This window comes from Ochotona princeps, chromosome 5 (genome assembly GCF_030435755.1).
Source record: "Ochotona princeps isolate mOchPri1 chromosome 5, mOchPri1.hap1, whole genome shotgun sequence".
NCBI classification, from domain to species: domain Eukaryota; kingdom Metazoa; phylum Chordata; class Mammalia; order Lagomorpha; family Ochotonidae; genus Ochotona; species Ochotona princeps.
In genome coordinates, this window is record NC_080836.1 from 49,542,720 (window position 1) to 49,568,588 (window position 25,869).

At 38.9% G+C, this 25,869-nt stretch overlaps 1 protein-coding gene across 1 annotated transcript in view; it reads right to left on the bottom strand.

Annotated features, from left to right (window-relative positions):
- The window catches only part of LRP2 (LDL receptor related protein 2), a 204,196-nt gene that overhangs the window by 115,536 nt on the left and 62,791 nt on the right, over positions 1–25,869 (bottom strand). Inside the window, exons 5-16 of the mRNA XM_058664591.1 lie at positions 23,691–23,801; positions 23,259–23,372; positions 22,022–22,138; positions 20,736–20,879; positions 19,378–19,497; positions 10,936–11,064; positions 8,830–8,999; positions 7,613–7,836; positions 6,399–6,605; positions 3,835–4,037; positions 2,533–2,673; positions 1,019–1,222 (exon numbers count right to left, since the gene is read on the bottom strand). Coding sequence (XP_058520574.1) covers positions 1,019–1,222; positions 2,533–2,673; positions 3,835–4,037; positions 6,399–6,605; positions 7,613–7,836; positions 8,830–8,999; positions 10,936–11,064; positions 19,378–19,497; positions 20,736–20,879; positions 22,022–22,138; positions 23,259–23,372; positions 23,691–23,801 — 1,884 coding nt within the window. The remainder of the gene's footprint in view (positions 1–1,018; positions 1,223–2,532; positions 2,674–3,834; positions 4,038–6,398; positions 6,606–7,612; positions 7,837–8,829; positions 9,000–10,935; positions 11,065–19,377; positions 19,498–20,735; positions 20,880–22,021; positions 22,139–23,258; positions 23,373–23,690; positions 23,802–25,869) is intronic.

The window sequence follows — 25,869 nt, forward strand, 5'->3', positions numbered from 1 at the left end:
AGAATGCAAGAGAGTCAAATCCTCATTTATAATAAGGAATCAAATGTCTAACACAATAAATTTAGAAACAGTAATATTCATATCAGCAAAATGAAGCAATTAAAAAAGATGGAAACAAATAATAAGAGAAATGGCTACAGGATTACCACTGGAGAGCATGTGTGGATTGGGATAGTAGGCTAGAACAGGGTAACATGTTTTTCCATTGAAAAATTTAAATCATAACTTTTATTACATTATTTATTACTTTTGAGGCATTAAAGTGGGTATGATACATGCTTTGACCTAAAATTCTCTCATCAACCCTACAAATGTGTGATATCTGTAGTATTATTCCCATTTCACTAATGAGAAAACTAATACATAATGAAATTGAGCAACTTGCCTAGAAAATGTGGAAAGCCAGGGTTCAAAGCCAACACTCTAGCTTTTAAAGCTAGCCTTCTTAGTTGCTATATTTTATTGCATACAATTTTATTTTTATCAATTACAGGTTTTCAGTTCTTTAAAGGAGTAGAAACTCAGCTTACTGGGTCATGCCATTATCTAATAAGGCATCCATAATATAATCATAGCTTGATTATGAATATTTCAATCAGGTATAAGCTTAAAGCAATTGATTGACATACAATAAAATCAATCAGTGGTATTTAGGCATCCGGTAACCCTAAAGAGAAATCATCCCCTTGGCTTCATCTGGCTCCTTGACTATGAAGCACAACTTTTGGTTCATTAATCTCTTAATGGCCTCCATACACTCCACACATTGCTTTTATGTTTGACAATTCTCTTGTTAAAATACATGGCTTTATAAATTGCTTTAACAATAACGGAAAGGTGCTTATTTTGACCTAATTCATTTAAAAAACAAACGGTTCCTCTTTACAATGCAAAAGCATTTTAGTAGGCTTAGTTAAAATGCTAAGAAATGACTACAAAGTGTTGCCGAGAGCGTTAGTAGTATTTTTGAAAACAGGTCAAATATGCACATACACACATACAAAATACACTTTCTCACCTGTGCCATCAATCTTTTGTTTATAAATCATGTTTCTTGATGTGTCTGAATAAAAGATAGCACGTTCCTGGGCATCAAAATCAATCCCAACGAAAAAAGAGAGACTGTTTGTCAGGGGAACCATGACATCTTCCTGCGCAGACCGAAAGAACGGAATCCCACGAACAGCCGATCCCAAAGAAAAGATCAGGAAGCTCTTAACAGCTGCAGGGAGACACATGGCAGTCAGTCAAAACGTGGTCCTTGCCCCCCACCAATTCCAGAGTAACTACTTCTCCAAACAGAAAGCACACATTATAACTGAAATAAATTTTAAGTAAACATAAAAAACATTTTCTGGAAATTAGGGGAGATACGAGTTGAATAAAGGAAATTATTTTAAAATAAATGAAAAATGTGAATGAAGAAAAGGGGAAGGGGCAGAAAACATAGGTAATAGGCAGAAGACAGCAAGGTTTCAAATCAGACAAATCGAGACAGGAAACCAAAAAGAAATGAGAGACATGCAGATAACACAAACAAAATATTCATGGAAAATTCATTCTACAAAAAAAAAAAAATCTATGAACAAATTTCCTTTTTTGACACCAAAATTCTATATTAATTCCATTTTCCACAAACTTTCTAAAGTCTTTCAAATACTATTGATATAATATTTATAATCCCATGATATTTTTCAATAAAGGCGATCTTATTATCAGAATCTAGCACTATCTACAAAATGAACAAATTTTGGTGATAATCAGAAAAAGTACACAGTAAGCCAAAAACAGCACCATCTGAGAAGCAAAAATTTGTCAAAAGCGTAAAAAGAAAATTTGTAAAGGTGAAAACAAGAGAAGTAAGTCTTATAGGAAGATCTTTCAGGAGCAGCTGTGGCCCAGGCAGTGCCTAATTATGAGTAGATACAAGCAAAAAAATAAGAAAGGAAACCTCCAGGAAAGAATGAAATGAGAAGCATAGAGGCTGAGAGAAAAAAAAAAGAAGAATATCTGAATGGAAAGATGAAAAACTAGAGAAGTTGAGCCACTCAAGCTTAGGAGTTCACTACAAAATAGAGCAATACAGCCAACTGAAATTAAGATGTGATTATCTGGATCACAGATACTTAGTGGCAGCAGAGAAGTCAATAAGCAGGACAGGTAGTACTTTCCATCAAAGTCAAAGCTAACAACCAAAGGTGGAAAAGGCATAAGTGAAGAACTCAAAATTCCATCAAGACCACCGTTTATAAATGGAGACAAAGGATTCAGAGAACAAGAGGTCAATGGAGCTCAAAAAAATTAGAATTAGGAAACGTCCCAAAGAATAGAAAGTAACAACTTTAAGCTCAGTCCTTGCATAAACAAAGTGCTGGCTAATCAGGCACTCTATGGACTCCCAAAACTTGACTCACAGTGATTAAAAAAAAAAAAAAAAAAAAAAAAAACCTGCGCAAGTCGCAGATCAGGAAAACTGACGGGAGGTGTGTGCACGTATACCCAAAAAGATAGCACATTTCTGAGATTTCTTACCAACACAATGGCGCTCATCTGTATCCAGCTGGAAGCCAAACAAACACTTGCAGCGGTAACCCAAGCCACCGTTGTCTGTTCTGTGGCTGAGGAGACACACCTGCTCACAGCCCCCATTGTTACCTCTACAGGGGTTGGTAGCTGGAGGAAGAGAAAAGGCCTGGGTTAATTCACAGTTAGGGAGGTAGAATTATGCAAAACAAGATATGAGAAGCCACTTATAGGTGCAATCAGGTAATGGGTTTGCAACAGTGATGGGTTTGGCTACTGACTCCAAAAGCCTATATCTGTGCCACAAACCCTTTTGCACTCCCAAGAGCTACCCTACAGGTATTGACCTCAGAAAACTCACTGCACGCAAGACTGCCACAGCTAACAATGTTATTACTGTTCTTGAGTGTATCTCATGAATATCTTTGTAGGATGATGACTTTAAAAGGTATTCGTCTTAATGTATCAGTTCTAGTAGATTCTTGTTGGTTGTTTGGTTTCAAAAGAGTAACCTAATTACTTCATAGTTTGTCTCCATCCCAAACATCCTTTTCTTAACATTAGAGTTGTAAAGCAAATGTGCATTTCTCTAAATTATTGTTCAACGAGGCTGTTTCTACCAGTGCAGTCTACTTTGCAGTATTTCTTTTTTTTTTCAGCCACAAGCAGATATAGAAGAGCTATGTACAGTCCAGAAAGGCATGTCAAAGTTCAATTTAAAACTTTGAAACACACGCAAAACTTATTGTAACATAAGATTAAAGAGCATCAGAATCAAATTTTTTCTTTCCTATGTGACTATTCAGTGAAATACTAAATCCAGTTGACCCATGACAGATCTAATGCAAATGACACAATAGGTACCATTCATACAACACAGCAGAAGGAAGACAATGGCTCCATTACCTCCTACAATGAGCACTTATACATGCCATTTCCAAGGTTCTGGAAATGTTCTGAAATGGTTAGAAACAGAACATTTCTCCTAAGAAAATGAAGAATAGTGTTATTGCTTTGGTCTCTATACTCTCAGATAGACAGGACCCAGTACCTTGTAGCTGCCAATAAATATCAATTAAATGAATTTATTAAATTCCCTCTAGACTTAGCACTTTAACTCTAAAATATGCCAGTCTCTCCAGAGTGCCCATAAGGTGTAGAGCCAGTTTCAGAGGGTTTGGCTCTCTAGGATTCTTTTATAGATCTGAGAACACAAATTCAAACCTCATGAGATCTTCATCATCAACAGAATAGCTTTAAGAAAACCCTACTGCCAAGTCCAGTTCCAAGCCTGATTATCCTAGGGCTTACCATTAGGTTGCCTGAGTGCATGGTAGACAGTCACTCCATGGGTCCTCAGCGAAGACTGGTAGAACACTTGTGGATTAGTCTCCGTGAACTTGTTTGCCTTCATCACAGCCATTTTTGTCCAATCAGTGAAGAACACATGACCTTCAAACAGGCTTATTCCGAAGGGATGAGGGACGCGCGAGCCTCCACGAATGACTGTCTTCCTGTTACAGAAGATAATGTACATTAAGCCATGTTTCTGTTTGTGTTGCTTTATTTTGATGAAAGATGTCACAAGTTCAAATTAAATGCCTAGAAAGCTGAGTAATTTATTTTTAAAAACACAGCATGTATATTTAAAGAAAAGATACATTTTAGTCCCATCACTAGTACAGTTTATTTACATATGAAAGATAATTCTTGTTCTTAATAATAAAGAATAAATAAGCGCTATTGATTTCTTTTCAAAAAGATATATTTTAAGATGTCTTTTGATTTCTGTCTACACTTAATAGAAGGTTTGTCATGTTGTGTCTTGGGGGAAAAAGCCCTTAAGTTCTAGTTCTCCATCCTCTAGCCTCATCCAGAACTTTGGGGAAAAGTGCTGTTTCCTTGGTTGCTCTTCATTCCTTTCAGATTTTCCCACATATAAAATGCTAATATGTAAAATAGCATTTCAAATTCTGTAAGCGAAAAAGTGTAATCTGGTGAAAAATGCCAACAATTATTTTCCATTACACCCCTTGACCATTTCTCAGCCATTAGGAAGCAGGACAGTGAATACAGAACTCAACTTAGAGCAAACATTAGAAGTGCTCCTGATGTCACTGCAAAGAAGACAGAGGCAGTGCTACCACCCTCATGGATCTGCCTGATGAAACTGTCAACTGACCAATCTGTATTAGAAGCACAGTAAGTCAGAGAAGCTTGATAGAAAAAAAATAGAAGCAAAAATAGCTATACAGGTGGAGAAAACCAGTTGCACCAAGAGCCATGATGACCTCATTCAGTTGGCCTCTTGATACAAGTGAGGTAAAAGACAGTTTGTTAGAGAAATCTCTCCTTTTGGGGGGGTAATAAATTTTCAAAAGAAAATCTTAGTAGCCTCCTAAAGACTAAGAAACACAATAAAGCTGAACGAAAATATTTGAACATATGAGGGTTGGAAACCTAGTGAAGAAAACAGAAATCCACAACACCAAGTTGGTGCACACTTTGAACCATTCAAGAGCAACGTGATACATTAAGAGGAGAGTACGGTTTTCTTTCTCAGTGGGCAAATTTCAGGGCCCAGAATGCTACTTGCTGGCAAAACAAGAGGCAATGACTTGAAGATGACAGCTATACCAGAAGCTTTAATAGTTTCATTACAGCCAGCAAATGCCTCAAATCTTTCTGAAATGCCACTGATTTTTTACCTTTTATGTCTTATTTTAACCTTAGCATAAAATTATTGAAATAATATAGTGTAATACTCAAACATCCCACTGAAAGAAAAAAATATTAGAGGAAACTTCTCAATTGTTTTTGTACAACTTACAAAAGTGGCTAATTTTTTTTTCAGTAAGAATTAAAGTTTCAATATAGAAACTGCTTCAATGATAGGAAATCATCTTCAATTACTTCACTGAATAAAGCAGAAATTAGTCTAAAGTATGTATCAAACCATATACTACTCTTATAAAAGAGATGCAAGAGAAAACAAAACTATATTTATTCTACCCAGTTATTGAAAATGCCAAAAGAAGAGTAGATATAGTGGATAAACAATTAATTTATAGTTAGCTCTATCTAAACTAAGAAGGTGAAGAGAAATTTTCAACATTGAAACATGGGACCAGCACAATAGTATAATGGATTAATGCAGTGCTAACATTCCATACAGGTGCGAAAGTCCCTGCTGCTCTACTTCCAATCCAACTTGCTGCTTAAGACCTGGGAAAGCAGCACAGAATAGTTCAAGTCCTTAAGCCTCTGCACCACACATGGGAGACCCAGAAGAAGCCACTGGTTCCTGGCTTCAGATCCTGGGTTCAGCTCCAGCTATTGTAGCCATTTGGAGAATGAATCAGAGGATCAAGATCTCTCTCTGTGTCTCTCTGTAACACTGCCTTTCAAACAAAAATAAATCAAATGTTTAAAACACACGGAAATATATAATAGTCCATGTAAAAGTACAAGGATTTCTCTTTAAAATCAGAAATGTATAAGAGCAGGGTACAATACAATACAATTACTTCTTTTTGGAAAATGATAAATAATAAAATGTAGAAGAAGTTTGGGCAATAAAGCATGAGGGACTCAGAGAAATATTCAGAACTGAATGAAAACAATGTGCTTTTTCTGGGCTGTGGGAAAAGTTAGACAAGAAACCAACAAACACATGTTTATATCATATTTCATGAACATTATAATGGGACCCAAGAAAAAATAACAGAAATCATCCAAATGCCATCATGAAGGCCAGACATGCTATCACATCAACCAACAAAGTCATCTCCTGATTTTAACTCATTTGGTATCTTTTTTCTATCAGTCGTATGCATGTTTCCCAAACTCATGAAGCCATAGAAGATATTTCTTACCTCTGAATGCCATCGTAAGTGACAGTCTCGATGTAATCAAAGCGGCAGTCCACCCAGTAAACACGCTTGGAGACCAAATCCAGTGTGATCCCAGCAGGCCACCCCAGCTTGGTCTTCACCAAGTCTTTACGATTACTCCCATCCATGAAAGCCCTTTCCAACTTTGGTTCCCCAGAAAGGCTTGCCCAATCAGAGAAGAATAAGTAGCTACAAAAGGAAAACAAAAAATAAAAAATCTACTATTTTGCTAATTGGCCTAGAAAATATTTTAATACTATATTTCAATCAATGGAAATTTTCTCTAGCTGATTACAAACCAAAGAGCAAAAAATAGACAAATACATGTTCTGTAAAACAGACACTAAGAACCAATCAGAAAAGTCAGCAACTCCAAAGAGTTACTAATAAGATTAACACAGCAGCCAAGAAACTCATATTCAACCTCACAACCTTCTCCTTTTTCCCTTGCTGTCTTTTATATCCTCAAAACAACTTATAAATAGATTTTTAAATGAGTTATCAAGCCATCTCTCTCCTCAATTCTCCATTCTGAACCATAGCCTAGAGAATGTTTCCATCATATTCAAGGAAGGAAGGATAGAGATAAAAGTCATCAGTCAGCAACATAAATGTAGCTTAAACTAAAAGAAAGCTATCTTCCATAGTTCTTAAGTGTGAAAACAGGAAATTTTGCAATTAATCCTGAAGAAATAAAAATATCATCAGATTTACTAGGTTGATTAATACTGAATAATTTGTAATCAGATAGTAGCATCAATATAGCAACCCCAGTTTATAACAAGAAAGTGCTAAAAGTAGTAGTACCAACTTCCTTTCTCCTCTTTAAAAAATTTACAGTTCATGCATCTTAGAGTGATCTTAATAATGATGAAATATAGTAATGTTTATTTGTGACAATATTATAGGCAAAGTCAAAATGTAGAACCCAATCTCGTGGCTATGCAAATATGGCAAGCATCAAAAACAAAACTCACACCCCAGAAAGATCAAATATTTAGTGCACCAGTAGTTGTATTTGGACCATTTATGTGGTCAATTCCCTTACAGCTTTTATGAATAAACATAAAATAAACATGGGTGCTAGAGTACGGGGCATTAAAGAAATCACAGTTAACCTTCAATTAAGCCAATGGTTGGCAATATTTTGGGAAAGAAATGAAATTGAGAAATCAGCATATTTTCATATCACTCACCCAACAACTGGGTCCACAGCAATTCCTCTAGGACGCCCCAAGTCCTCAGTTATGAGAGTAAGCCTTTGACTTCCGTCCAAATTTACCACATCTATGCGGCTGACCTTGGTCTCCACCAAATAAAGTTTATCATTAATCCAGTCCACAGCCAGATTCTCTGCAGCCTCAACAGAAACATCCAGAACTTCTTGGACATTTAACCCAGTAATGTCAACTGAAAAAACCTGAAAGAAAAATCAAAATCAGCACACTTCCTAAACACAGGTAACATCAGGCACTATTTTTCATCCCTGGTGTCTGTTCTGTACGAACCGGTACTCTGGACCTTTGGAAAACTTCTCGGGTTGCTTGCTCATTAGCATGAGTTACTAGGAGAAAATGAGTTTCTCTAACAACGTATGTGAGGCAAACCTAAGTTGTGTTCGTATTTTATGTCTTTCTTTCTAAAGCCTGCATTTTCCATTCTTAGCAGTTATGCAAAATTTCATTAAAAGTGGGTTTTTCAGGTAGAAGGAAGTGGTGATTTGTTTTTTGGTTGTAATCAGATCAGAATTGCTGATAACCCAAGTTCTCAATTTTTAGAAATTTTGCACAAGTTCTTACTTAAATGATTAGAATTTAAATAAGGAAGTTTAAGGGGAATTTAAAAAACAAAATTTCATATCTCTTTAGGAATCTCTCATACTTTAAAGCTCTCCATTGTATCACTCACAGGTGAAATTAAATCCATCATACTTTCAAACACAGTGTAACAAAATTTTGGCTGTTAAACAAAATACTGTCAATATTTGTTACCCAGCCCTCAATTACGGCTCCATTTAGAAGACACAGGTAAAAATGTAAGTTTTATCATCCAGGAAATCAGATCACTTTTTACATATTAAAATGATCAAGTTTCAAAAATTACTAACAAATATCTATCCAGTTTTGAAAGAATGTCTACTATTTCTTTTAATTAGAATTTTGGACTCCTTTTCGAATAAAATTAAAAGTTACTCAAGGCTAATCCATATAATAGACTGCTTTGTTTAACAGGTCACATGTAATAGTATAGCATGGAAAAGGTGCTGATTAACATAAAATATCTCAAGGGCCTTTTGTGTTAGAAAACAAAGGAACTTTCCCCCTGAACTCCCCCCAAACATGAAAAGCTATCAACACTTTGTGCTTGGATTTGTAGTCAACTCCCCAGCTATGCTTCTGAAATTTCTATTTACCTTATCTTGCACGGTGTCTGTCCAAAAGACTCTGTGTAGGTGATAGTGGAAATCCACACCCACGGCCATGCCACGGTGCTGAGACTGGACTAGAATCTGGAAGCTCCTTCCGTGAATGTCACCGATCAGCAAATCCCGACCATTGGAGAAGATGACGGAGGCCTCAACAACTAAACATAGGGCAGGAAGGCATTATCATTCTTTCATTCTTTCAGGGCAGCAAGAGTAGGGAAGTAGACACAACTGGTGTGCTTTGCACATTTTCAATTGCTTTCTTCTGGTAGGTTACTTGATTTGGAAATATATCCAATTATTGAGGCAGACAGATGGATCTTATTCTACCTACTTAGCAGAAGGACAAATGGAGGCACAAAAATGTTTAATGAATTGTCCAAAATCACAGTACATCAGGAACAGACCAGTAAGGATCCAAGTATCCTGATTGCTAGTCCAGTACATTTTCAACAAAGCTGAGAAGAATTTATCAGGTACTTTTGAGAAATCTTGATAATGTGAATATTTCACCTCCACATGCAAGAACACTTTCTATTGAACATGGGAAACATTTTAAAGATGGCCAGGAAACCACTCTGTGAAAAATATGTCAATGGCAAATCTAGATCTGCCTCATTGATTAGCATCAAAAAGAAGCAAGATGGCACAGGCATAAAGCTATTTATTGTAGTCTTATTTGCAAGGAAAGAGATACCACATAACTTAGAAGTCCATCAATAAGGAACTAGTAAGAAAATTATGTTTACATAAATTGTGCCACTCTATAAGCAGAATTATAGAAGAGCTTAATGTCCTCTCAAGAGAAGCTCTTCCAGAAAAAGTAAATCACATTGGTGAGATACAGACCCATGTGTATGATTTACTACCACATATATAACAATAGGGTTAAGTATCTACATGTACATTCTTGCACATGCATTTTAAAACCTCTAGAACTGAAGTTAAGGAACAGTAGTAAAAACTTGGGATGGAAGAAGACATTTCATTAGACATCTTGCTGTAATTTAAAATTGCTGAATGCATAAATCTATGCAAAAACAAATTTAACTTGCAAAGAATCAGCTATATCTGTCAACAAACTAGGTATATCTGGGCAGAAAAAATAGAAAATGTGTCATTCACCAGTCATGTGAACACTTAAATTTCAGAAGGTACTAGAGGAATTTCCAAATTATGAAATAAAATTGGGGGGGAAAAAGGAAGTAAAAAACAGAATTTCAACTAAGAAATTCACTGTGACAAAGATGCTTTGAAGGGTCTACCTTCTGTTAGCACAATTTCTTCATTATTTTTCTATGTCACACACTCTTAGACTGGTTCCATCAAAATATCCAGAATGGAGGGCCTCTGCATAAGTTTTAGTCAAACTTACTCTGCCTATTTTGGAAAACCTCTAAATTTTTCATAAATGAAAATATTGCTGAGTCTGGCACAATGGCTCAATGGCTAAATCCTCACCCTGAAAGTGCCAGACTGATATATGGCACCAGTGTTTGTCTCAGCTGTTCCATTTCTGCTGCCTGGGAAAGCAGTAGAGAAGGCCCAAAGCCTTGGGTCCTGCAACCACATGGCAGACCTGGAGGAAGCTCCTGGCTACTGGCTTCAGATCAGATCAGATCAGATCAGCTCTCTCCTTTGCAGCCATTTAGAGAATGAACCAATAAAGCAAGATCCTTCTCTCTGTCTCTTGTTCTCTGTAAATCTGATCTGCCTTTCCAATCAAAATAAAATTTTAAAAGAAAATTTCTATACATAATTTTCATCTACTTTTGTGGTAGGTAAATCAAAATCTAAATGTTGTATTCTTTTAAATGCAGTCATGAAACTTATTCTACAATTAGTAATAGTCTGGGACAACAAAGCAACTAATAAAAGTTACTGATAATGATCATTAACCCACAAATTGGTCTCTAATAGGTAAAGTATGAAAGCACTGTTGATCCATTCTTCCTGACAGCAGGTACCACCCCTGATGCATGATATGAGACCCAGCCACCAGCACAAATGTGAATATTTCCATTGTCATGGATCAAGGAAGGAAGATAACAGATGCTTACTGCTCACATATACAAGTGCCCACAATGTACTCACAGGAAGCATTAGCCTTGCAGTGCTGCTCACGCTCCAAGATATATCCATCTTCACATTGGCAACGGTGATGTCCAAGCTGATATTCACACTTCTGATCACAAATGCCCCATATCTGGCAATCGTTAAAACCTGTCACAGAGGAAATAGAGATTTGCAATCAGCTTTTCTTCTTCTTCTTGCCACATTTCTTGAGCACGCAAAAACAAACAAAAAATCCTGGGCAAAGACATTCAGAAGTGCATGGTAAGCCTCTTCTCAAGGAAAGTGCAGGTTCCAGGCATACAACAAAACCTATGAAGTTGGAGTAGGCATGTTCATCATAGGGAAAACCAAAAAGGCACTCAAGTAATTTATAAAAATAAAGAAATTTTGCCTGGTGGTTAAGAAGTCAGTGAAAACAGCCCAAGTCTCACAGTGGATTGCCTGAGTTCATTTTCTAGCTCTGGCTCTTGACCTAACTTCCTACTAGTGTGAACTCTATCAGATAGCAGGTGATGGCTCAAGGAGTTGGGTTGTGGCTACCCTAGGAGACCCAGATCGAGTTCCTGTTTCCTGGCTCCAGCCCAACCCAGTCCAGGCAGTTTTGGACATCTGTGAAATTAAAACTACATGGAAGTTACCTCTTTGTGTCTTTCCTTAAATAAGTCAATAAAAGTGGTTTTCTTTTTTAAGAAGACATAAATCTGTGACTATAATAAAGTGTTTGGAAGTTCTGTTTCCCCAGTTATCTTTGAAATGTAAAAAAGTCATAGCCAAAACTGAATTAGTGTTATTTTCAAAACATGAACTCTGGATTCAGCCTGATCCATTCCTGCTGTGGCAGGCATTTGGGGAGTTTATCAATGACAAGAAAAAGTCTCTCTACCTATCTCTATGTATCTCTGCCTTGCAAAACTAAAATGAAAATAAATTCTTAAATTGAAAAGAAATTGTCACACAAATATCCTTTGTTAAAAGAAAGTCTTCTGTTTATTCATTAGCTTATTATTCATTTAATAGATATCTTACATGGGAGAGCTCTGTTCATTGCTATAGAAACACAGCTGTACTATGTAAAAACAAAATTTAGATAACTGTCACAAGCAATCTACCATTGAGGGGGGGTAACACAACAGCCTATTAAATAAAGAATATTTTCCTTCTTTCCTAAAGATTTAAGACAGAATTTGGTGCTAAAAAACCTTCATTTGACTCCCCAACTCTACATCCAGTTCATCATCCTGCACCTGTTCTCTTCCCTAGGACAGGATGCCAACAAGGTTCCCATGCCCTCGAGCTTTAGGAAATTCTTGAGTGGATTATAATTCCTGAAACCATTGCACCGTCAGGTCTAGAATTCTCCAGATTTCTAAGACGTGATTACACATGAGACAAATGTCAGAATGATGGACTGGGAGCTCCCACACCTGCTGGCTGCTGGCAGGCCCAGCCTCCTCGGAGTTCCCAGCCAGAAGAGACTGAAAAAGCCCTGGGATCAAGTCAGTCTCTCTTGATCAGACATAACAAGGACTGGTATGTCCTTCTTGCCAAAGACAGTGACTAACCAGAGCAGGAGACAAATCAGCCCAATCTGCACCTGACAAGGCCTTATGGGTGTGAATGGTCTCAGTGATGAACCGGGAAATGTTCACCTCAAGCCTGCTGCCTTGCCTAAGTAGGAATGAAAGTACAGGACATTTGCTCTCAGCTCCCAAGAATGTCATGACCTCATTCTGAATGCAAGATCTGTGAACTTTGTCTGAGGGTCCAGGATCACCCTGAGAGCTGGAGCTTGGAGTTGAGCAGAAGAGAACCAAAAGTGCAGAAATCCATGGGTACATCTTCCTGTCACCTGTACCCAAGTGCTTTAAAGAGTAGAATGATTTAGTGAATTCACTATCATGCATGTAAAGAATCAGATCCATTATGACACTATGAAGAAAAACGAAGGCTAAGGAATATCCATCATCAGTCAAATTGACAAAAAAAAAAAAAAAAAATGAAAGCAGAAACGAGTCATTTTCAGGAGAGCAAAATAGATAGAAGAAACTTTATCACCACTGAAACTCTCCAGGCCTCCCCCATACACTTCACTACTTTTATTTCTTCTTTCCTTGTTATTCTTTGCCCCCTTTTACCAACAAATACCACTCTGAAAGTAATTAAAACATGCTTTTTAGCTGAGACCTCTCAGACACCCTCTGATCAATCTGGCTGTGTAAAGCTCCACCATACTGCATGACCTCCCTGCCCTAACTGTGCACCATGATATCACTCTGTCAACAAACAGCATGTCCTGTCAGTCAGAAACAATGAGCCCAGTAAACTGTTTCAGTATGCCCCAGGGCTTCCACTGCCAGGTCAAGACCACCAGGGGCAGATATAGTAGGGAGACTATTTCACATAAGGGTCATTCAGTTTTATTCTTGATTACCACCAAGGCATCCACAGTGGATACACATCTAAGATGATGAATGTTGCATAGGTTATCAGCACCTGAAGCCTCTGTAATGAGTCAGCCATGCAAAGGGTTACAGCCAAACTATTGAACTGTACTGCTTGAGAGAACAAGCCAAAATAAGGCTCCTGAACTTTCAGTTCAGTTGAATCGTGTACAACTGGCTTCGTCAGGTCCTGTCTTCAAAGAGTGTGCTGTAGAAATACAAATTCCTCTTGGAAACAAATGCATAAGAAATGTTAAGGCAGTTTCAAAACTCGGGGGCAAATGATACATTCCTAAAAGACAAGGAAGGTCACATTCCTAAAAGACAAGAAAAGTCATAGAAAAGGTCTTGCAGGTGACAGGGGGTCTCACATTCTAAAGTAGACTTGCCAAGTTTATCCCCAGATGATGTTGCCTATCCTAAAGTCCCAGAGATAGACCAGGGGCATTAAAAGAAAATGTCTGTTGTATAAATTCAAACTAATACATACTATTGGACCACACTATTTCCAACATGCTATGAACTGTACAGTGCACTATAAATTCTCCTTTTTTGTACACACAATTCTTATTTGCAATTTTAACTTTCTTCTTAACACCTACACATTTCTTGAAAATTTCACTGGAAAATTTCAACACTGCATTAAACAATGATATCATTTTTACATTTTCTTGCATTAGTTTTAGTTGCCTAATTACCTTGGTCTGCTATCCTGTTATAATCATAAATACCCTTTAAAGTTTGTGTCATCTTCAACATTCATGAGGTCTAAAACATACTCCTATCTGTAGCAGTTATTGGCATGCAAGAAATTATATCCATGCAGGGAACATATAGTTAGAGTGACTCCTGGGACATTGCCTCTCAATCTTTAATGGGCTTGTAATTCAACTAGGGTACCCCATTAAAATGTAGACTGTTATTCAGGAAGCAAACAATGTGATACTTAGGCTATAAAGAGATTCTGGTACACACTCCTTATGGGGACATTGTCTCTCCATTCCATTAAATGCCTGCCTGCCCCAAGCCACTGTTTATTTATTTTTTTGTGTGTTCCTTTTGGTTTTTATTATGTTTCTAACAATCTTTACATAGTTAATTAGGGTAAAAAGGTTCAAGGGCTACAAGAAAATGGGTAAGACCATTAGTTCCATATTGTTTCCTTCATATATCTGAGGTAAAGGGGGGATTTTAAGGGAGAAGTCCCACCCAGTCTCCCACCCACCCCAGGTCCCTGATGTGGGGCACGCTCTGAGGGTCCTGCTCAAGTGGTTTTGACAGTTCAACAGTTATGAATTGCTGCCATCCTCACCACTCCAAGCATGATGAAGTCATTGCAGAATCCACTGATTGACATTGTCCATCTTGGAGTCTCCGTTTGCCCAGTTTTTCACTGCCAACACATAGCTGAGGTAGTTGACTGACTTGTTCTGTCCTCTGTCTTTTCATGGTTAGGGTCCTAAGTCCGGCAGTTCGATTGGGGAGATCCCCAAAGAAACTTTGTCTGAGGTGTTCCCAGACCAGATTCTTGTATGCATTTGCAAGTACAGAGCCCGGTACAGTCCATTGCCCCAATCACCTGGTGGCTACAATTGCTGGGTTGGTTCTGTTTCCAGCCCAGTCTTCCACTGGAACCAATGGGTGTTGCACTACAGCCTGATTCTGCCCAGCACACACTCAGCCCTCAAATAAACCAGTGGGAGCTGCAACCTGGTTGGAGCAACCCACAATAACCCCCACCAGTCCCGCCCCCTACCCTGGTTTGCCAGTATGTGTAGCAGACTAGTCCAGTCTGTCCCACATCCCATTTGGCTCTCATACATGGCAATGGGTATTAAAACCTTGTTCCATCTAACCAGCTCAACTATCTAGTCCTCACAGATGTTGTTGGGTGTCTGTCTAGCCACCCCATTCCCTGTCCTGGTTTTCGTGTCCTCCCATGGGAGTGGTAACCCAACAGAGAGGTGCCCACTATTTCCCTCCCAGGCCACTCCTACTCCCGGATTATCTCTCTCCAAGTGGTTCTGTGGTTTAACTTGACAGAATTAGCCCCAGTGCCAGCTGCACTATAAATTCTGAAAGTATCTCATGCATTTAATAACACTGTAATTTTCTGTACTAGCTTTACTAACATGCTAAAATTAATATCTTTAAAATCATGTAAAATTTTGTAATACATTATTCTTCATCTCTTAAGGGATTGTGAAAAAAAAATGCAGTGGCCAGATATTTTAGAAGCTGTGGACACTTGGAACTAAGAGCACAACCCAAGGTTAACCACATATTTAGATTTGGAAAAAGATGGAAACTGCTGTCTGGGCTCTAAGGTAGAAGAATGAGGCAAGACAGGTTGTGGGGTATCACAAGACTGACCCAAAGATTCTACAAAAACAAATCACATTGTCCAAAAAGGTCAAATCACTTTGTCCAAAAAGAGTTTCATTTGCAAGTCAGCTCAGCGTCTATTCCTCCTTGGATGTCAAGAAAGGAAGAAAGAGAAAAAAGCTGATGTAATGCTAAGACTATGGCTTCCAGCATTTCCATTGGAATTTCTTTTCTACTGAGAGAAAAGAGCATTGCCTTGAAATCTGGAGAACTAGAAATAGGATTGGCAGCTGGGGGGCAGGCAAGAGGGGATGGAGAAGCCTGCCATTTGCAAAAGACAAAAGAGCAGCTTCGCCCTCACCACTGAGCACCACTTCAAGAACAAAGGGATGCTGCCCGCACAGGGGTGCCAGGAGGCAGGGCAGAGCTTCAAGAGAGCCCCTTACAAATGTACACATGCTTGTGCCATTCCTGGAATGCAGCACACCCCTCCCACCCCCACAATGATAATGGCAAAAAGAAGAAAAAACCCAAAAGGTGTGCTGCAGTCTCACTGAAGGACCGTTGCAGACAATAATGTTTTATTTGCAAGGAGTAAAAAATCTGTATGGCTTTCATACAGGACTGCTAGTTCTCCCAGAATTTCTGAGACACCTTAGACTGGCCTGGACAAGTCACTCACTCTTAACTTGGTCTGTAGAATACAGTTACTCAAGAGGAACAGCTGGATCATGGCCAAAATTTGGGATATGGTCCTGACATTAAGAACCTAAAATTACCCATTTTAAACATCACAAATTGCTTTACTGTATATAAAGACACAGATTTTTCCCACCATTTGACAGGTAAGTGAACCACAAATTATAGTTCTCACTAACACTGAAGAATATACTTTCTCAAGAATTCAAGAGGATTAATCTTGTGATTGAAGAGTAAATTGAAAGTATGTCATTGTAAAAAATTAAAATAAAAATAAGAAAAGATGAAGAGGAGGGAAGAAAGAGAGGGATGGTAGGATGTGACTTACTATGTTCTTAAAACTATATATAGGAAATTCATTCCCTTTAAACAGACTTTAAAAGTTAATTTAAAAAATCAAGACACAAATAAATGTAATCAAAACCTGAATAAAAAAAGAATTATAAATTTAATTTGCAAACCAGAGTTTATTTCTGGTATCAAAGAAACTTCCTGGCTAGGAGTGGTTATGGAGATCCACCACATTTGATGAAACACAATTATGTTGGAAGCCTTGAGCTGAGATTAATGACTAAATAACTTTATTAGATTTTTCCAAACTCAATTTTTCCAAATTATATCAATATCTCAGAAATTTATTTTAACAGACACGCTTGTTAAATGTTTTCCTTATTTTCCTTATGCATGCTATGACTGATTTTAGCTAGAAAATCCTAATAAATAATCTCAAATTTCTATGAATATAGAAAGAACTCAAATACCCTAGGGCAATTCTGAAGCACCAATCTTTTGGCAATTCATACATGATTATCAAATAGTGTCCAGTTCCAAATGTCTCAACACCAGTACAAACAAAGGTGTTTTTTTGCGACATTTGTGGCCATTTTCTCACAAAAAAAAATTGTAACTCACATACCAAAAAATCAGAAAGAATGTAAAAGAAAGCACAACTTTAAAAAGCTGTTTAAATCTGAAGTAAATAAATACTGATGATACTTGGTCATGTCTAAATGTCCCCTCATAAGACCCTATCCTGCCCAGACCTGGCAACAGAATCAAAAGTCTCCCAGTGGGAGAAATCTAAATTTTGTAATTCAAATAACAGAGATCTGAGGAAATATTTCATGCCTTAGTATGCAGTTCCCATGGCAGCCTCCAACTGGAAACATCACTGATAAAGAACTTTTTCAACACATTCGAGACCTGGGACTAGTAGCAGGCCTGGTAGGGGAACTCCAAGGACTTCGTGGCTAGACTGCTGCTTTCACTGGTGAGCATGAAATCTAGGACTGGATACGGGCCAAGCTGGGCTAGGCTGCTGCACCTACTGGTACACACAAGAGCCAGAATGGGTACAGACCAGCCAGGCTAGGTTGCAGCAACAGCTGGAAAGTACTGGGACTGGTGTGAGTCTAGTAAGGCTGGGTCACAGTATCCTGTGATAGATGCAAGATCTGGGGCTGGGAACGTGCCAGACTAGGCCACAGCAGATTCTGCTACACACAAAAATCAGGAATGGGAGCCAGCCTGGTGGGAGATACTGGCGGTCGCCCCACTAAACCACAGCACCCACTGGTATGCGTGAGGATCAGGTCTATGGAGGGTGGCTAGGCTAGGCCGCAGCACCCTTTGGTTCATGTGAGATATATATACGGCTGGGGTGGAACTAACCAAGCAGCTGAATCCACTAGTATGTATACTGGCTGGTACAGTTGACAGATCATACCTGACCATGCACTGGCTGGTATGCATAAGAGTCAACTCCAAGGCCACCCTGGTGAGGTTTATTAGGGGACTCCACAACAGAACTGCTGGACTCAGACACTGGCCATAGAGAAAATCACAAGACGCATGGTCTGGAATGCATTATCATGACTGAGCCTGTGCAGGGGACAGCATGACCAGATACATATAAAAGACATGACAGCCAGCTCATCTAGACTAGGGGACATCAACTGCCTTATCAGAGCATGAAAAGCAGAACAGGTTGGAAAATTCTCCCGATCAAGCTAGCAACATCATCCTGGGTCTGTGGATTCACTAAGGTGGACTTTGTCAGCCAATAGACCTTGGAGAGATTTTCTCAACCCTGGAGCAACAAAACCAATAACTTATCAGAACTATCAAAACCACTCAAACAACCCTTAGAACACTCTTCCCCACTTTGGGGTCCCTAAGGCGTTATCAAATGATCTTCCCCTCCCTGGGTGGTTTGACAGTAGTAGATCCTCTGATGTAGTTTGACAGCAAGCACTGCCCCCTTCTCCCCTGCAGACACAGGAGAAAAAAAAGGAGAACTGAAACATATGTCCCACCCACCCTCCTCTGCACCTGATCTTGCCCACCCTAATCAGAGGCCCACAAACCCACGTGAGTATGCATCCCTCTCAACTATGTAAACAATATTAGAAAGAAAATTTTAAAAAGAATTTTGTTATATCCTAACATTAGTTCCAATTAGAAGTGAAAATAAGTATAATCAACAGCTGACTCAGCACAGGCACAAATCCACTAGCGTCAGCACCAGGACAATGACCAGAAGATCCTCTGCTGTGTCGGGTGCCAATGCTTTAGTTGCTGGATCCTGGGCATACCTGTCCATCTCAGCAAGGGACTGGAGAGCAGAGTGGGGAAATCCTTGATGGGCTCCGGGCAGCAGCTTTCTACCAAACACTTGGAGGAGTAATTCAGAAATTAAATACCAGTAAACCCATCTCACCCCTGCTTCCAAATACATAGCAAAAAAAGCAAAAGTAGGTGCCAGACATCCATCATCAGAAAATTAACAGGTGTCATCCCCAAACCACTCTTTTGCCTTGAGCAGCTCCTAAACGCCTCTTGGAGTGAAATGTTGCTACTTTCCAGGGTTTTTGTGAGGACTGTGTGACTCTTTGTCATGACACCACTCTTGCTCACAGCAAACTCCCAGATGTCTGAGATAACAGAACCTCTGAGTACACTGAAGAAAGACTACCCACGCCCACCTGACACTTACCAACACAGGTACGGTTGTCATTGTGGTTGATGATAGTAGCTGGGGGACAAAAACAGCTGCCTCCGTAAGGTGTCTGGTGGCACTGGAACTCACAGTTCAAGGTAGGACACATGGTCATACCTAAACAAGGAAAAAAAATCATTTAATTATGTGAATGATGACCTACAGTAACACCTGCTAGTTCTTTTGTAAGCATAATATAGAGGTACTGAAAAACCTGTCACCATTCAAAATTCATCATAATCTTATGTGATGAAAACTCAACTGATACTCGTTTTACAAGCTGTTTCGAGAAAAATTTGGTCATATGCCTATTTCTGTGTTTATAGTGAAAAGACCAAAGAACATGCAAGTGACTGGATTAAGAATACGCCCTTAAAAAGGTTTAACTGTGTGGTTAACTCCAAATGATGGGATTGTAGGTGACTACTTTCTTCTTTCTGCTAATTTTTATTTTCTGGCTGTTGTGCAATGACTGTATGTCTCTTCTTACATTTTATTTTAAAAGGACTCTCAAATGAAATTAGGAGAAAATGCTATAGAAGTCGCTGCATATTTCCATATTACATGTTTTATCAGGAAAAAGAAGACAACCCTTATTATATAACTATAAACTTAGACACTATACACTCGACAGGATCATAAATTGCATTCTGTTGCAAAACAGAAAGCTGTCCACTAAACCAATGGTATAATGGTAGAAAAATATTCCACACACACACAAGACATTGTACAACAACATCAAGTATGGCCAATTCTATCTTACTGTTAGAAAATAACTAAAAGCACATAGCCCAGGAAACATAAGCTTGAGTTTCTTTGTTGTAGGGTTTTATTTTCTGAATAGCCAGACAAAGCCTTTCTCGGGTAGTATAATCCAAGAAACAAAATGTTCAGTATACTCTTACAGTCATCACAATGGGTATGAAAACAGATCCTCTTCTGTGGAAGCTAGGTATCTTTGTAAGCTCCACCCATCAAGAGATGTAACTGATTTCTTCAATCTATTCCATGCTTGGTCAAGTCACATGCTATGGTTAAGACATTAGCAAACACTACACGAGCAGAGCTTCAAGTACTTAAGAAGGGTGTTTGTTCTTTCCAAAATCATATAAACAAACAAACCTGGGATAGCCCAAACTTTCATTGCAAAATCAGTGAGTTGGTCCAGGCCAGAAAAAAATTCTCTAGCCAACCCACAGAATTGTAAAAACTAGTAGTTGCTTGCTGGCTTAAGCCACAAAGGCTTAGAGTAGCTTGCAATGCAAAGCACTGTTGATAGAGTGCACACTGGAGAATCTGGTCTAGAACAGCACCTTCTTTATCAGAAATCTGCCTAGAAAAAATTCCATACTTACTACAAGATCTTCCAGCAGTGGTACTGTTTTCATCTTCTCCTCCTGGGCAATCTAAAATTCCATCACAAACTTTACTAATCGGGATGCATTTTCCAGATCGGGGGCAAGCCCACTGTCTTGGGTAACATTTAGGATGACTGCCATCTGTGGGGGAAAAAGAGAGAGGCGTTGGTTGCTGCAGACTACATGACAAGTGGAGTCAACACTCCTTAAATCCATGTTTAAGGTGGCCAACAGAACTCTCCAAACAACCTGTATTTGACAGCAAACTCGAAGTTTCTGTTTCACTAGTCTGTTGCTAACAGTCTAATGAGTGGCAAGATGGAATTATTTAAGTTTCACTCTCTCTGGGGAAGGCAGCCCCAGCAAGGTGTGGTAAGAGAATCACATAAGGGTCTGAATTGTCAACTAGATTTCTAAACTACTGAGGAGAAGAGTCAGATACCCCCATTCTAACTAACAGAACCCAGGGCCCATCCAGGAACATTCCTCCAAGATTGCCAAGTTTCGGAGTTATTTGATTTGCTTTATTTATTTAACTAAATGTTGACACCACAGGAAAAGACACTATTCAAATGTAGGCAGACTACTTCCTGGAACAGTGAAACATGAAGCAAACTGGTGCTTTTTCCCAGAAAAAGCAGCACCCTGTGTATTATATCTGGACCTGAAACAGGGAAGGCACTTCATCTTCCACTGAGTGTTAGGAACCCCTGAACCGTGGGAGGTATGGCTGTACTTCATCCTTGTCACTCCTCCCTGAGTAGCAACTGTACTGGCCAATCCCTAATTCCGTTCGGTGTGTCCCTTGTGTGGCCTCTCTCTCAATACAAGAAGGGAAGCTAGTGATTAATTTTGAAATTATAATTTGCAAAAACAAAACAAAAACTGAATATAATTGCAACCATGGTTCAAACACAATTTGAGAAGTTGTAAGGCCTGAGACAAATCACATTTCCCCTCCTTTGCCTCCTTCCTCAGCCTACCACTTACACCTAGCAGTAATACGCAATCTAAAATGGAAAATGTCAGAGTGGGATATAGAAGAAGAGACTGCACTATTTATTTTGCCTTTGTAATACATATCTTAATTTGTGCTGCAACTAAATTCAGAATCATTTTAGAAAAGAAAAAAAAATGGCATCACCTCCTTCTTAACCACCCATTAAGTCCCTAAACAACTTCTTAAATCTCAACCAATTCTGAGACTTGAAAGGCAAGAAGGAAAAACAGGTTCTGGAAAACATGAAGACAGCATTTAAATTGGAATCTCTTTCCCTCCATACCACATCCTTCTTCATCTCCTTGATCATCGCAATCTGCCTGTCCATCGCAAACCCAATGTTGATGAATGCACCTGCCGTTAGAGCATGTGAATTGGTTGCCACCGCAGGTCTGATAAACTGGAAGAAAGCAACAACATTCACCAATCACTTAGTAAAAAATCAAAGTGTTCACCTCACTGTCTATATTTTGCTCCCAGCAAATAAGATTTCTATTTCAGCTTCAACCCTTAAGTAGCATGACAAAAAAAATGAAATTAAAAAAAAAAAAGGAAAAAGGAGAAAGGGGGAAAGAAAGAGGTAGTAACAGCAGCTGTGGATCCAGGAAATGAACTCAGATGCTAGTCTCTGGTAGTCAAGATTGCAGACGGTGGTATGCAACAGGCTGAGGCAGAACCGAGATGGGCTGACACGCCAGGATGTCTGGAAACACACAGTTCAAGACACCCAGAATATTCAGTCATGCTCACACTTTGTCACAGGTACTATAATTGTAGTCTGAGACCAAATGATTCTGCCTCAACCATCCATATGATCTTTAATAGAGTGCTGAAATAGGTCCAAATTCCAGAAAAGAACTTAGGCATGACTCATAGAAATTCAGGATGATACTGAAAATATATAACAACCCTATAATGATGTCTATCAGTCAAAACAGGGGCAAAGAAAAATCATACAGATTACTACCAAAAACATCAGTTCATTAGAAATAATAAAACTTCCTCATGGACTCTTCTAATCTTATATAGTCAAAAAAAGAATCAATTAGTGGTAAAAATAAGAGAGATGCTTGCATTACAGGCAACAGCATAGAAATAAAAGTATGATCAAATTGGAAGCACTAGAAAGCACCCAACCCACAAGGAAGTTTTCCTGAACTTCCAACTTGAAAGGGGTAGGAATGACAAAGTTACTATCAAGGTTATCACAACCATTCCTCAGCCATGGTAATCTGAGAGTCAGCGATACAACATACCAGTTCCCTTATAGCCTACAGAAAGAACTGTCCGTTAGCAATCTTTCAACACGACAAAGACCCTTTGAAGATCAAGAAGTCCAGGTCGAACAACATACAGGGCTCATGACACTGCTCCTGGATGACCTTTGGGTTCCATCTGTGATCAAATAAGATGGTTCTTTTCTTTGAAAATAAGTGAATTATTTGTGGAAGGTGGAAGAAAACCCATAAAAACAAAACCCACTCCTAACATCACAACCCAACATAAGGAAATCACCGTACTGCAAGAACGTTCATCACTGTTGTCATCACAATCAAAGTCATGGTCACAGACATAGGAGCGAGGAATGCAATTTCCATCACCACATTGAAACTCATTGTGTGCACACACGCTGGCTGGAACACAAGGTTAAAAAGGGAAAGAGGAGAAAATTTCAAATTCAGTGTAGCCATTTGATCTCAGAAGATTCTATCCCAAGGAGATTTATTAGGCATTAGTGTGGTGGTAAAATATTTAACAATCGGTTTTCCAGAAACTGAAAGATACCATGGATTGTGCTTGCCACTTTCCATGGTTTAAATGCTACTACCAAAGGCTGACTTCAAACCACCCCCATAATTCACTGAATGTAGACTTGAGAAGGGACACACAGGGTTACCCCTTCCAAGGCATAAGCAACTGGTTTCGGCTCACAACTCTTTCACATTACTTACTGCAGTTGAATTCGTCAGAAGAGTCCCTGCAATCAATTTTCCCATCACACTTCTGACTTGTATTGTAGCAGGCTCCACTGGCACAGGTTAGCTGGTCACAGATTGGGTATTCTATTACAAAGAATGGAAATGGCAAAAGAAAATTAGAAGATGTTCCTTCAATTAACATTTCTTGAGTGACTCCTACATGCTAGATATTAAAGCTAAACATACATTATTAGTATATAACACAGCCATGACCTCTGATGTCATAAAGATCACAATTGGATGAGGAAGACAGAACTTAATCAAATAATAGCAGGTGACAAACCACAAAATGCTTCTGCGGAAAGCGGGGGAAGTTGTGCGACTGCACACTATGAGGGGTTTGGTGACTCAGGGGCGTCTAGCTAAAAAAGGTGGCTTCTGAGTTGAGAGCTGAAAAGTGAGACAGAATCAATTTTAATGCAAAAAGAACATCTCAGAAAACTGGTGCACTGTCACACTGAAGGTCATGTTTTCCACTAGAGTCAGAGAAAGAAGGTGGGCCTACATGTCAGGAGGCCTGAGCCAAAAGTGAACACTCAGGAGCTGGGACTCAAGCCAAGGAAACTTTCTATGTCACCACTCCCCCATCTGCACATTTGGATAATCTACTGCCACAGTGTGGATGGACCTAAGAAGGCAATGTCTAGCAAGGCATTTTGAAGAGTAAAATGTACTCAATGGGCACACACTATCAATGCCATACCATCTATTCATGGTCACCTGATGCTTAACCCTTTTTTCCAGGTTACTGCAGAAAATCAGGACATCCCTTGCAGAAATGGCTTGCTGTTTGTCCCTCCTCTGTGCTTCTCCAGACTTGAAACACATATCCCTCATAACACCTCACTGTAAGCTTGTTCTGTACTCCTCACAATATAATGATATCCCTAAGAACAAGGATTATCTCTTGATTATTCTGGAATATTGCAAGGGCTAGGCTGTTACAGTGTTCATGAAATGTTCAACACTGTTATTGAGTTATTTATCACTAGTGGACATGTTAGATAAATAATTAAAACTATTTCGGATGTCTGCTTTTTTATAATCTTCATTTACCTTCTCAGGAGTATGATATCTTCTATGAACTATTGCTTTTCTTTTTAAAAAGCAGTAAAAGCTGTGTCCTGGTTCTACTATTTCAAACACCAAACAGCACATTCCCACACTGGAGTTCAGTTTTGTATTTGGAGATCAATTTGAGGAGTCAAGGTCAAGATGCAATTTGGGCTGCCCCTCTCTCCCATACTGCACTATCTGTATTCCACTCTGGTCTCTTGCTAAAGTGCACCCTGGGAGACAGCAAGTGATGGCTCAAGCCCCTGAATTCCTGCCACTCCCATGGAAGAACAAGACTGAGATCTCAGTTCTCAACTTCAGCCTGGTACAGCCCTGGTTGTTACAGGCATTTGGGAACTGACCAAGAAATCTCTCTATCTATCTATCTATCTGTATCCCTCTCCCACCCTTCTATTTAAAAAATTTAAAAACAGTGAAAAACAGTGACACCAAAAAAACATTTTTTTTTAGGTTTTACAGACATGGAGATATTTCAGAGAAGCAGCACACAGAACTCTGTGCTAAAGCTGTGTTAAAGCTGCCACATACTAACAGGTAACTCTTTAGGAAAAATGGACTCCCTAATGATGTTTCTCTATTTTACATAATAAAGGAATAAGTCTAATTCTTCTCATCTGCTGAAGTTCAACACAAATCTGTTAAGTATCCTTAAGTATCTAAACTGCCAAAGTTATGTATAATCAATCATCTATTAGAATGGGAGGTATTTGTAAGCTGATGATTAAAATGTTAAATGTTTATATATTTTATCTTTTAATAGTCATAAAATTAGTTGTCGCTTAGGGTTACTGTTGTCTTATCATAATTGAAACAGAATGCACAGCAAATGTGCCTTCACTTGAATCACCCAACTCTGCACATTAATTCTCTCTTCAAGAGCTGCAAAAGAGGCCTGCTGCAAATGAGGCTAACAAATCCGTTCCCCCGTCGTGCCAGGTCACTCCTAGAGTCAACGTGTCACCCACTCATTCAGCTGACGGAGGCGAGCAGAAGAAAAAGTCTTAGAAAAACCCAAGCCCTTTGCCAGGAACAAGCTCCCTGTTGCAGCAACAGTTATCTGGATTTGCGTTGTGGC